The following is a 12189-nucleotide window of genomic DNA, read 5'->3' as shown; positions in this document are numbered from 1 at the left end:
AAAAATCCATTGGTTCTTTTTAAAATGTTTCCCAAATGCTTTAAATGGTCTGTGTGGAAAGGCCCTATTAGGCTTGGTTAATACCCTAAAAATTCAGTAAAATTCAGATTTATTCAGGCATAAAATTATCTGTAAGCCCAAATAAGACAAATAACATATTCGGATATACCTGAATATTCAGATATACCCGAAAAATTCAGGTTCATCTGATTTTTTTGGTATTTTTTTGCATTTCGGCCTGCAGGGTTTTTTTTAAAGCTAACAGCACCAAAGTTTCAGGATATCATCCGGAGACTGTACTGATGGTACCACCCAAGTTTGGTGACATTTCGTTCAGGGGGGCAAAGTTATAGACCCTCAAAGGAATAGCCCCATCTCCTGTTAGCTTCCATTGGAAAAAGGGTTAATTGGAAGCTGATGCAAAGGCCAGGTCTAATGTTGCTCTTCCAGTGACAATGGTACTGTGCCCATATCTACACAGTGCTTCTTGAACTCTTCTGCTCCACCTCTTAATCTTCCAAAGTGGGAGAAAGCCAGGAATGGCTCTTTGATTTGGGAGGAAGCAAGTGAACAACAGGAAACACACTGGTGGGTGAAACTGCATGCATGGACACCATGTATGGCATTGCTGTTCTAGTTTGTCTTATCTTACCAACAATAAAGCTGTTATTTGGGATTAATCTTTCACTGATCTGTTTCTTGAGGAATACACAACACATGTAACTGGGGAGATAATATAGGATTGGGCAGCTGATATGCTGAACCAGCAATGCAAGAAGACTGCATTATCAACTGCCTTCCTCTGCTTGACTTAATACTATCATTCTTTTCAACAACTGAGTTTGTAGACAGATCACCATGATAACATGTTTCCTTTAGCATGATGGAACAAGGAAGACTGAAGAACAACTTACTGTTCAGTTTCATTCTCTTGCCTCTCTGGAAAGAGAAGACAATTCACATTATCTCAATATTCCTTCACTAGAAAGTTAATAATTCCAGGGAAAAGGGTTCTAGACTCCCTGACTTGTTAGCCTTTAAATGAAAGAAAGAGCATTTTATTTAAATACAGATGTAGTCAAACATGTGGCATGAGCCTTCTCCAAATTCAGACATTTGTATTCATAGAGTAGAATTATTCTGAGCGATAAGAACAGGAATCAAATATTGTTTCTCTCTTGAAGGCTTAGAATTGCTTTAACTGATGGTTTAATTCTTTAATAAATTAATTACGTAAGTGTTCTACTCATGTGAGGACCGTAGCACACACCCATGATCTGCAAAACTACAGAAAACACTGTCCTGAATATCCTTATATCTAATACCTGGGCTGGCTCCCAGTAGTTCGGCAAATTCACACAATGGGGCCAACCACAGCTGTGATTTAGGGTTATGCAAACCCAGGGGACCACGCAGGTTTGCAGAAAAGTCATTTTAAAATAGTTTGTTTGTTTATGTGCTCCCAGTTAAGATTCCTGCTTCAGGCAACATATAATTAAAACAACATAAAAACCATTAAAAGTTGTGCGTATAAATTTCTTCAAAAAATAACCTTCGAGCATGCACAGATGTAGCAACCCTCCTGGAATTTGGGTGAAATTTTGGATTGTTTTAGTGCACTGGCTCGAAATGGTACACAACATGTTGCAGTCAGTGGGAGGAGAAGGTGAAAGGGACGATATACCAGAGTCACAGAAGGGATGGGGATGCTGGGGATTTGGCAGAGATGAGCCAGAGGGGGAGGTGAACCAGAACCAAGGGTTCTCATGGGTCCTTTTTTGTCACCATATCTAATCGTAAACTGACTTTCCCCATGCAAATAACAAAAGCAGCAATAACAGAGGCTATCCAAAGACAAAGTAGAAGTCTCTGCATGTTTTTTTACTTACTACTTGAGCGCTTAATATTATTTTGTTTAAATTGTTTAAATTGGTTTTATAGTGATGTCACATTTTAAATTTAATTGATTGTGTAAGTTTTATATTGGAACCCCCCCTGAGCCCCGTGGGGGAAAGGGCGGGATGCAAATTCAAATAAGTAAGTAAGTAAGTAAGTAAGTAAGTAAGTAAGTAAGTAAGTAAGTAAGTAAATAAATAAATAATCCAAGAACATTCCAGGGATGCGAAAGAGACTTGGTTTACTTTTTAAAATGTCAGATACAGACCTGGCGTAGTCTTCCAGCAGATTCTGTACAAACCCACCAGGATGCATACCGAGAGGGTTATTACTATCAAAGCTATAATGACTGGCAAAATAATACCTGCAATGTGTAATGCAGAAAATTTATTTTAATCAGAGTTTGCCACCAGAGGCGTAGCAAGGGGGAAAAGTGCCCGGTGCATTGGTGCGTCCTCTGCCCCTGACCTGCCCTGGAATGCCCCCGCCGTGCCCTGCCACACCCCCACAGGGCACGCACCCAGTGCGTCACCCCCCTGGCCCCTTGGCCTCTGTTTGCCACCAACCATAAAATATACAAAATAGTTCAGTGTTCATGGCTTTGGGGAGGGGCTAGGCCTCGGAGGTAAAGGATATGCTTAGCATGCAAAATGCCCCAGATTCAAACTTTGGCATCTCCAGTATAAAGATATCAGGTAATTAGAAAAATGCTTCTCTGCTCAGGATTCTGGAGAGTTCCTGTCTGGCAGAGAATCTGGTAGTCAGATGCACCAATGACCTGACCTGGTGTGGGGCAGCTTCTTAAGACTCTTATCTGTCTTGTCTGACTTGCCTGACTTTTCTAAGACTGTGTACATCCCCAGGGTGGCAAATTTACTGTCTATGACAGAAGATAGCTGGGCTTTCTTTCCTATCTATACTTACTCTGAAGCCTATGCAGTACACATCTTTGTGGCAAAGCCTGCTTCCATATGCATGCCAACAGGCGTTAAGGTTTAATAATACCTTTTCCATGAATGGCAAATTCAGAATGGCAAAATGCTAACAACCACTATGAGTCCCAATTTGTGTAAATATGTGTATAAAAACTGTGTGCATAAAAATTCCTTCCCATTATGTGGTTTTGCTTTGTTCTGGGCTAGAAATTGCTCCCTTCTGTATGAAATCTCATTTCCTGTAGCTTGTTCACATATTACAATGCATGCATGTGAATTCTGCAGGTACATCTGTTTATAAGAAAGAGGCAGCAGATGCTCACTTTACAAATGAAATGATTTAATTTTCATTTTTATTTATTAAAATATTTATATCACGCCCCGAGCTGGATGGCTTAGGCTAGCCTGATCTCATCATATCTTGAAAGTTTTACTCACTGGTATAAGAAGGAGTATCTGGTGCCTGGTCTGTGTCCACAAAGCCACTTCCTGTGTTCATAAAGAAAATTGCCATTAAAGTTAAGTATTTGCAGTTCATTGTCAATGTGGTGGGTTTTTTGCTCTTAAAAAAAGATAACACAACTGCTCCCAGCTGTCTTCTCTGTCTATGTGGTCTAATGAATAATAATATACGCCAGATGAGCTCAGCTGTTTTGAGCCTATGTAAATTTCACATAGGCAAAGTTTAGTTTAGAAGTAGACCCGCATAAGGTTGGCAACCTACAGGTGCTACCTGAAGATATCCTGGGACTACCACTGATCTCCAGGCAACAGGCAGGACACAGTTACCTAAAACAGCACCCAGGACAAGCCCAGGTGCCGTGTCCCCCCCCACAGCTGTGCCTTGCCCCCCCTCACCGGGCAGGGTGCAATTGAGGGCCAGCAGGTTTGCAAATGGGGTGAGCCCTGCTTGCTCCGCCTCCCCTCTATACAGATAGATAGATTTGTGGGCACAGTGGCTGGTAAGTGAGGGACCCATTGGGGGCAGGCAAAAAGGATGGAATTCCCCTTGCAAGTCTCACGGGTACCTGTTTATACTCTTTTAAATCCATTGAAGTCAATAGTCTGATTAGAATCTACCTCTGATTAAGACCACACTGAAAATTGTTGCGTATGGATTATTATATTCTGCTACATGCAAAACGTTTGCTTGGAATATTGTATGTGATCAGTAGAATAAATTACTCACAAAATCCAAACAACTGTTCCTGATGGTTTTATACCAATGCAGAAGTGAATGACTCCTGTATTTCTAAATATTTTCAAACATATCATAATTAATCATCTCAAGGTTTTAAAGAAGTGGGCCTGATAATTTATGTGTTCTTTTGGAATTATCCAGACAAATGGATAAATCTTTTAGTAAAGGTATGTAAAATCAAAAGAAACCGAGAAATGATGCCACAAAAATGATTAAGCACAAGATTATCACCTAGGTATTATTCATTCATTCATTCATTCATTCATTCATTCATTCATTCATTCATTCATTCATTCATTCATTCATTCATTCATTCAGTTATATACCGCCCTCCCCCGGAGGGCTCAGGTTTAAGACATTAATGCTGGATAGCATCATTGTACTTGAAGTACATCTTCTATGTGTGCCTGTTAGTAGCTAAAATAGGGTAATAGTTAGAATCATGCCATGTGAGTCCAGAACTCAAATTATAACGCAGCTATGAAATCTCCAAATGACTTTATTTAAGCCACTACCTTTCAGCCTTCCTGTCCATAATATGAGAGTAATTATCTATAATTAGAACAACACACTCATATCTGGGAGTCTGTCTGCCCACTTTCTCTTCCTGAACTGCTTTGCTGGTATGCATGCCAAGTTGCATAGGAAACATGATTATGGAATTGGAGTTAACGAGAAAGACATTTCCTGGCCTTAAACAAACATTACAGCCTTTCACCTGTGCAAGAGGCCTTGTTGTCTGGGAAGGTCATAGAGGAATACTACTGCTTTCTTTGGTCTTAGAAAAATCATAAGTTTTGTTGTGGCATCAATATCTACTACACAAATCCCACCTCAGACCTTTCAGAAGAAGAGGAGTTTGGACATATACCCCACTTTTCTCAAAGCGACTTACAAATGCCTTCCATTTCTCTTCCCTCAACAGACACCTTGGATAATTTTGCATGCTGAAATTTCATCTCTGTTGACACGGGGAATGCCCGATGAAATCGGGAGTTTTGCACAGCTCCTGGTGCTGCAGCGTGGCTGCCATGTTTCTGCCATGGAGCCGCCCTGAGGCAGTGACTTTGCTCTGCAAATGTCTTGAACTGCAAAGCTTGAGGTCCTTTTGAAATGCTCCTTTGTTCCTCTGGAGGCTTACACCGCCGTGCAAAACTCCTCCGTAGCAGAAACGGGGCCGCTCTGCCCTGCCCCACCAAAAGACAGGTGATGAGAAGTGGTGCCCTCCCCCCCACTGCAATGAAAAAAAAATGGAGGGAGAAACCTTGGTTTTTAGAAAGGAGGGAGAAACATTGGGCAGAAAAGCGGCACGTGCAGGCACCACGAATGGAAGGGTGACGATTGTCTCACACATGCAAGGATTTTAGATTTACATTTTAGACAGAGTGGGAAGTGGAGGACGGTGATCCCATTGCACATGCAAGGATTTTAGACGATGGGGGGAATTTTAGACGGACGGTACCGATTCTCAGCACCTGTTTTGTGTTCAAAACTAAAACAGTGAAAGTGAGTGGGGGAATGGGGCAAGATTTAGCCAATCAGAACGCAGGGAATGGAAGCTGCCCACTGAAAGAGATGCTGAAGAGCTCACGGTGCTTAAGCAGAGCTTATGGGAAAGCCCCAGGCTTGTGGGGAACCATTCAGGGCTTCCCTCACTGGCCCTGACTCCAGAGAAGGAAAGAGCTGGGCAGCAGTGGGGAACTACAAGCAGGATAAGGAGCCCCGCAGCAGGTATGCCAGGGGTGGAGTGAGGGGAAACTGCGCCTGGGGCAAGCGCGTGCCCTGTGCCCCTGCTATGGCGCCACCTGCCCCCACCCTGGAATGCCCCCTCCACGCGTCCGCTGCCGCTCCGTCCAGGACCTTGCCCCCCCCTCCCTGTTGGTGCCATGCCACTGAGGTATGCTCCCCGGCTAAGCCACGGAGCATTTAGAAAGTGCAAAATCAGCCCTTGTGTGATAGGTGGGACTGAGAGAGTTCTCAGAACTGTAATTAACCCAAGGTCACCAAGCAGGCTTTATATGTAGATGTGGGAAAAAAACCTGGTTCACCAGATTAGACTCCACTGCTCATTTATAGGAATGGGAAATCAAACCCAGTTCTCCAGATTAGAGTCAACCACTTGTAACCAGTACACCACACTGGCTCTTCTAAGCACCTATCAGGAACATGCAAAAGTTAATGAAACACTCCTATTCAGCCTGAACAGGAATCAAGGCCATCGCTAGCTAGTGTTGTTGTATAACCAAACAAATATCTCCAACCCAAGAACAATAAAACATTGATTTGGATTCTTCAGCTCCCTTTCCTCCCATTAAGTATTCCTTTCATGGAGAAAGTTTTTTTTTTCCTGATATCAGAAACATAAAAGGGGGATAATAACAGAATTTTATATTCAGAAAATTTCCCCTACTTATGAAGAATGCCTTTATTAAAAGAACAATAAATCCCTTCAGTCGTTCCTTAATCATGTCAAGCACTTTCTTTTACTCACAATCAAGGCAGTGGAAGGGACTTCTTTCAGGGTAGGTTATTCCCAGTCAGGATGACCTTTTAAAAAAACACTGTAAGGTAGGGGGAAAGCTCTGGGGGAGAACAGAAGTGGAGTTAACAGATCTCAGTCTGGTGTGCTACCATGGCAGGAGTGTTTTCCTTATCTTAAAAACAAAAACCCGCTTTTTATTCCTTAAACAGAATCTACATGATCACCAATTAATAGGGCTGTTTTTTAAAAAATAAATAAATAGATGAAGTGATGTGTCCTGTGGTAGGGTGGATGTAACTCAGTTACAGGTTTGTTGAATTATTAAAGTATTTTGCATACAGCTCTTCTAAATAAATGCAAACTGAACTATTGTACATTTGATTTATGGTAGGGAGAGCATTCTTGTATTTAATGAATTATTTCGATAATTCTGCTGTTTTGTATAATTTAGAAGTTTTGATATGATTGTGTGTGTGTGTGTGTACTGTTTAGTATATATAGGTATGAACTGTGTATGTACTGTTTATGTACTGTTACACTCACTTTGTGTTGTATTCTGAGATATGCTTTCTCGGTGTGTTTCATTCCTTCTGACATCTTCAGTTATGTTACTGGTTGGACCTGCAAAGAAATAAAAGCCCTCAGCTGAATGTATATGAAATGTAAATACGGGGCCAAGCCTCATTCCCCACCCCCAATTACTAGCAAAACCTTAGTGCAGTGGTGGGATCCAAAAATTTTAGTAACAGGTTCCCATGGTGGTGGGATTCAAACTGTGGCGTAGTGCCAATGGGGCTGGGTGGGGCATGATGGGGGCGTGGTCGGGCATTCCAGGGGCGGGGCATTCCTGGGCGGGGCTGTGGCAAGGACGCAGCCGCTGAGCCGGTCCTTGGGCAGGAAACGAATGCACGTAGGTGCAGGCTGCCATGCACGCCGGTGCACCTCCTGCTAGACTGCTTCAAGTCTGCGTGCTACTGCTGAGGAGTGGAGGAGGGGCGTAACTAAGGCAAAAATCACGTGGCAAAATCACCAATTAGTAACCCCCTCTCGGCACACACAAATAATTAGTAACCTCAGGAACCTGTGAGAACCTGCTGGATCCCACCTCTGCCTTAGTGACAATCAAACTGCTTCCATATTGCCATGCAACTTTCATATGGTCATGCTTAATAACCAATTAAATGGAGTCTATTCTTGTCACATGTATCCTCCAGACCGTGCACAATTTCCACATTGGCAACAGCAGACATCTCCAGGAACATATTTCACTGTCATGGAAATGCCCCATTTTATCTGGAACATCCCATGTGGTAAATCACAGTAGGATTGAAAGCAGGGTTAAGTGGAGCAATGCACAAATAACTCCAAATGGGAGTAAAATAACATGAGTCTTGCAGTTAACTGTTGGGCTTCTTCTAGCTTTTGCCACACAGATTTTTGGGATGCAAAAAGTCATGGGTGAACCATTTCCTGGTGGGTAACAGTCTCTAGTAAACTTCGTTGTAAATTTCGTTGTGCGTGCACAATGACAATAAAATGCTTATGCTTAGAAAGATTATTTTTGGGATATGGCAACAATCACATCTCCAATATGAAGAGACATCTATTCAACAAGATTTTCCTTTGGAGGCATTTTCTACACCAATTATGATGTTGTGAGCAGTCAAACAAGACACAGCCTTCTTGGTGGTGGCACTAAAGGTACGGAGGTTTGCCTTTAGATGGCAGGCAAGGCAATGTTGTATTATTTTTTCTACTTTCAATTTTTGTGTAATGTTTTTGTATAAGACAAACATCATGGGAGAGTATTTAAACAGGAGATCCCTCAACCTGAATTCTGAGATGGTACAGCCCAGCACTTTCTGTGCCATGCAATTCTGCCAATCATAGGTGTAAACTACAGCTGAGAACAAGGTTCACTAAAGGCGTCTTCTCACATTACGAAATAAATATATTCACCTTGTCTGTTAAGAATACATGTTTAGTTTTGTAAAGGAGAAAACACAGACACGTGGATACAAATGTATGTCAGTTACATAGGCAGTGTCACAAATAAATACCTGGAAGGATCTTTGATCAGTCTGAATTCCTTGAGCAGAAGTGCAGACAGATTATTTTGAAACTATCCTTTCTTCTTTAAATGCCCCAGGCAAAAACAGTGTATTCTAAATAGTAACCGGAGGCCATTTTCCAGCTTAAAGCTAGCAAGCTAACAGAACCACTATTATATATCAATATGAAACGGCTTCATATTATGTCCATGGTCTGAGTTATGGTGTGTGGAAATAAACCTTGAAAAAGAATGCACTGTGGTGGTCTAAAATCTCTGTCACAAGGGGCCACTTGGGTGTCCAGTCTAGCCAGTGTACTGGCACATATTCTGCCAGAGGTGTACAAGCATCATGTACAAGCAAAAAGTCCACTGGTTTAGGAAACCTTCACTGGGAACACTTATTTGGAACTAGGAGGCAGGAGCAGAAACTCTTGCCCCTTTGGAAGGCCAGCATTCTATGAAGGAACCCTATGCATGCTCTCCTGGAGCATGCTGGGACATGCCTCCATTGATATATCCTTTCAGCTATTTATCAGGTCCATTATTCAGCCAGCTGCAGGAAAAGAACTCTGCCCAAGTCAGCAGCGGGGGTCCTGAAGCTCCAACAGAGCACCCTGGCACGCCGTCCCTGTTTAATGGGCCAGCTGTCAACACTTGATTATGAATTAGATTATAAAACGAATGTCTTACCAATAGTCATTGGAGTCAACTTGGATGTTGCAGAAGTTGGTGGAACTGAATGGCTAGTCCCTGCTGATATTTTGATAAGATAAATGACACTGTGTTAACTGCTGCGCTCAAAGCATATTTGTCAAATGAATAATCGGTAGGCAAGCAGAAGGGAACCAGAGTCTTTCTCCGGCACTGTTGTCTGAACAGCTTCTGGTTCCAGCAACGTTGGGGGTGGGTGGGGAAAGATGAGTTCATTTTGCTGTAAGCACAGTGTAAAGTTAAGCACTTTCACTGAATATCTGAATACAGGAATGAGGCAGTGTCTTTCCCTGAAGCGATAGAAAGTCAGCAAAAGAGCCCTTAGTTGAAGAATGCAGGAATGAGAAGTAATAAGGGGTGATTTGAAATTCAGATGATCAGAGGGTTTTTTTAAATAGTGTTATCGCACATTTGCCACAGCCAAATTTGAAAATCTGTCTTCCAGTGGTTGGCTTGGATTCACCTCCTGGGAATTAATGGGAGAACCTTCCCTCTTAACCCTGTACAGTGTGGAAAAACATCACAAGCCCCTCCTTTCCACATGGTGGCATTTTGAGCCCATTTAGACTCTTCTTTACTCTCAAACTGGCATTTATCAAAGCTGCTGTGTGGCTGCAGGGGCAAAGTCAGGACTGGGAAACCTGCACATAACTCTTTAAAAATCATGTCTGGTACACCAAACAATGCACAATCTACATATCCCCTGAATGTACAAAGATTTATGCATAAGTTTTGTGATGGCCTCTTCTGCACAGCACAGGTAGAGTGGGTTGCAGTTGGGCTAAAGTAACCGGCTCTCCTGTTTTCCTGTTTGCATGCCTCCGTGCAGGCAGTGACTGGTGACCGCAGAAACAATGTGGGTTGCTGGTGCACCTTTGCATGGAGGTGCTCCCCCCTGTTCCTTACCTCCCTCGCTGCACAATGGAGAATCTTCCCCTCCCGCTGGGAAGTGTGTGCCTGTGCAGATGAGAAAGCGCCTCAGTCCTGGCTGGGCACCCCACTCTGCTTCTGTTTTTTCCTCCACTGACTTCAGGGATCGGGGCCTTTAAAAAACAGGAAGCGCAGCTGAGAAAAGTGCTTCTTGGGGCAGCTGCTCACTCGAGAGTGGCTGCAACCCGTGGTAAAATGAAAGATTCGCCGATAGTGCGATTCTTGTAAAACCCATGGGGGGGGGGCACTGGGCAGACTTGCATTAGGGGCAGGAACCATGTAAAGTTCCTCCCCAAACGAGTTTTTTCTGTTGTTATCCTGCATTTATTGGCCCGTGCGGAAGGGGCCTTGGACATGCAGTTCATTCAGATAATCAAGACTGTCTTAAGGGAAAGGCACTGGGAGGGTGCTGCCTATATTTAGCAGAAAAAAAATAGATGCCTTTTTGACTGGGTCAGAGAGACAGTGGAGGAGAAAAAAGAATACTCTGTTGCATAAAGAGGATTTTGCACTTCCCTGTAGAGTGTACAGCTTTGTAAGGGCTTTTTTGGTATGAATAACAAGAAGTGACAGCAGCCACTGAAACAGGAGCAGGGAAGGGAAGAACTGTCAAATATTAGTTCTTAGGACCGTGGTGGTGAACCTTTGGCCATGCTGGCAGGGGCTGATGGGAATTGTAGTCCATAACACCTGGAGTGCCAAAGGTTCACCACCACTGTCTTAGGATGAGTTCATTTTCTGAAGACTATCACTGGTTTGTTTTGGGAGATGGGTAGTGAAGAGTTTGAAATCCCCTGCTGTGAAGCCTAATCATATGCATCTTGAAGAAAGTCTTCACAGATAGATTAAAAACGGCAACAAGCTGATGTGCTCCATCCCTGAGCTTTGGCCTGTCTCTAACATAAATTGATCAGATTTTTTCAACAGTGCTTGCAGGCAGGCCCCATGAAGGTATAAACAGAAGTTCCACTAACTGTGCATTAAGTTGGAGCCTCAACCTTGGTGGGTTTTTTTGCATGTGTTATTTCTATCAGTTGTGTGCCCATATAGTGTCATGCTTTTTGTTTTGTTTTCTGCATGTGTTTTGATTTCTGTAGAGGTTATTTCAATTTTTTAACATTTTTTTCTAGGTTTTCTCCGAGTATTTTAATAGTGCTCGTAAAAAACCAGGAGAATCAGCTAGGAAAGATCAAAGCAACCACTAGAGGGAGCAAAACATGTGAGGAAAAGGAAAAACCCAGACAGTATAGGAACACAAGCAATGGAAATAACACATGCAGGAAAAACCCCATGACTGAGTTTCACTGAATTAGATCTGGATTTGTAGAAAAAAGAGTAACAAAAATACACTTGGCAATTGCGTAGCATAACAAATACTGGATTGTGTAATCTAAGGCACTTTCCACACAAATATGCAGAATAGCACTTTGCAGCTGGATTTTACTGTGCAGAATAGCAAAATCCACTTGCAAACAATTGTGAAAGTGGATTGAAAGTGCATTATTCTGCATATTTGTAAGGGGCCTAAGTTCTGAAAAGTATGATTTACCATAATCAAAAATTATGGAAACAGGCATGTGGACAGGGGTGAACCGGTGGACATTGTCTACTTGGATTTCCAAAAGGCTTTTGACAAAGTTCCTCACCAGAGACTGTTGAGAAAACTCAGCAATGAAGGAATAAGAGGGGAAGTCCTCCTATGGATTAAAAACTGGTTGAGAAACAGGAAACAAAGAGTGGGTGTAAATGGGAAGTTCTCACAGGTGGAGAGATGTCGGGAGTGGTGTCCCCCAAGGATCCGTTTTGGGACCAGTGCTCTTTAACCTATTCATAAATGACCTGGAAGTAGGGGTGGGTAGCGTGGTGGCCAAGTTTGCAGATGATACCAAATTATGTAGGGTGGTGAGAACCACAAAGGATTGCGAAGAGCTCCAAGCGGACCTTGATAAATTAGGTGAGTGGGCCCAGAAATGGCAAATGC

General features: G+C 42.7%; 1 protein-coding gene across 2 annotated transcripts in view; it reads right to left on the bottom strand.

Annotated features, from left to right (window-relative positions):
• The window catches only part of EMCN (endomucin), a 47901-nt gene that overhangs the window by 9881 nt on the left and 25831 nt on the right, over nucleotides 1-12189 (bottom strand). The window contains exons 5-9 of one of the 2 annotated variants that reach the window (XM_048508815.1): nucleotides 9258-9320; nucleotides 7058-7135; nucleotides 3270-3320; nucleotides 2165-2260; nucleotides 915-939 (exon numbers count right to left, since the gene is read on the bottom strand). In XM_048508815.1, coding sequence (XP_048364772.1) covers nucleotides 915-939; nucleotides 2165-2260; nucleotides 3270-3320; nucleotides 7058-7135; nucleotides 9258-9320 — 313 coding nt within the window. The remainder of the gene's footprint in view (nucleotides 1-914; nucleotides 940-2164; nucleotides 2261-3269; nucleotides 3321-7057; nucleotides 7136-9257; nucleotides 9321-12189) is intronic. The other variant, XM_048508816.1, reaches the window with a different exon arrangement.

This window comes from Sphaerodactylus townsendi, linkage group LG10 (assembly GCF_021028975.2).
Source record: "Sphaerodactylus townsendi isolate TG3544 linkage group LG10, MPM_Stown_v2.3, whole genome shotgun sequence".
In the NCBI taxonomy this organism is placed as follows: domain Eukaryota; kingdom Metazoa; phylum Chordata; class Lepidosauria; order Squamata; family Sphaerodactylidae; genus Sphaerodactylus; species Sphaerodactylus townsendi.
Note: the sequence above shows the minus strand (reverse complement) of the source record. Positions and strands in the feature narration are given on the sequence as shown.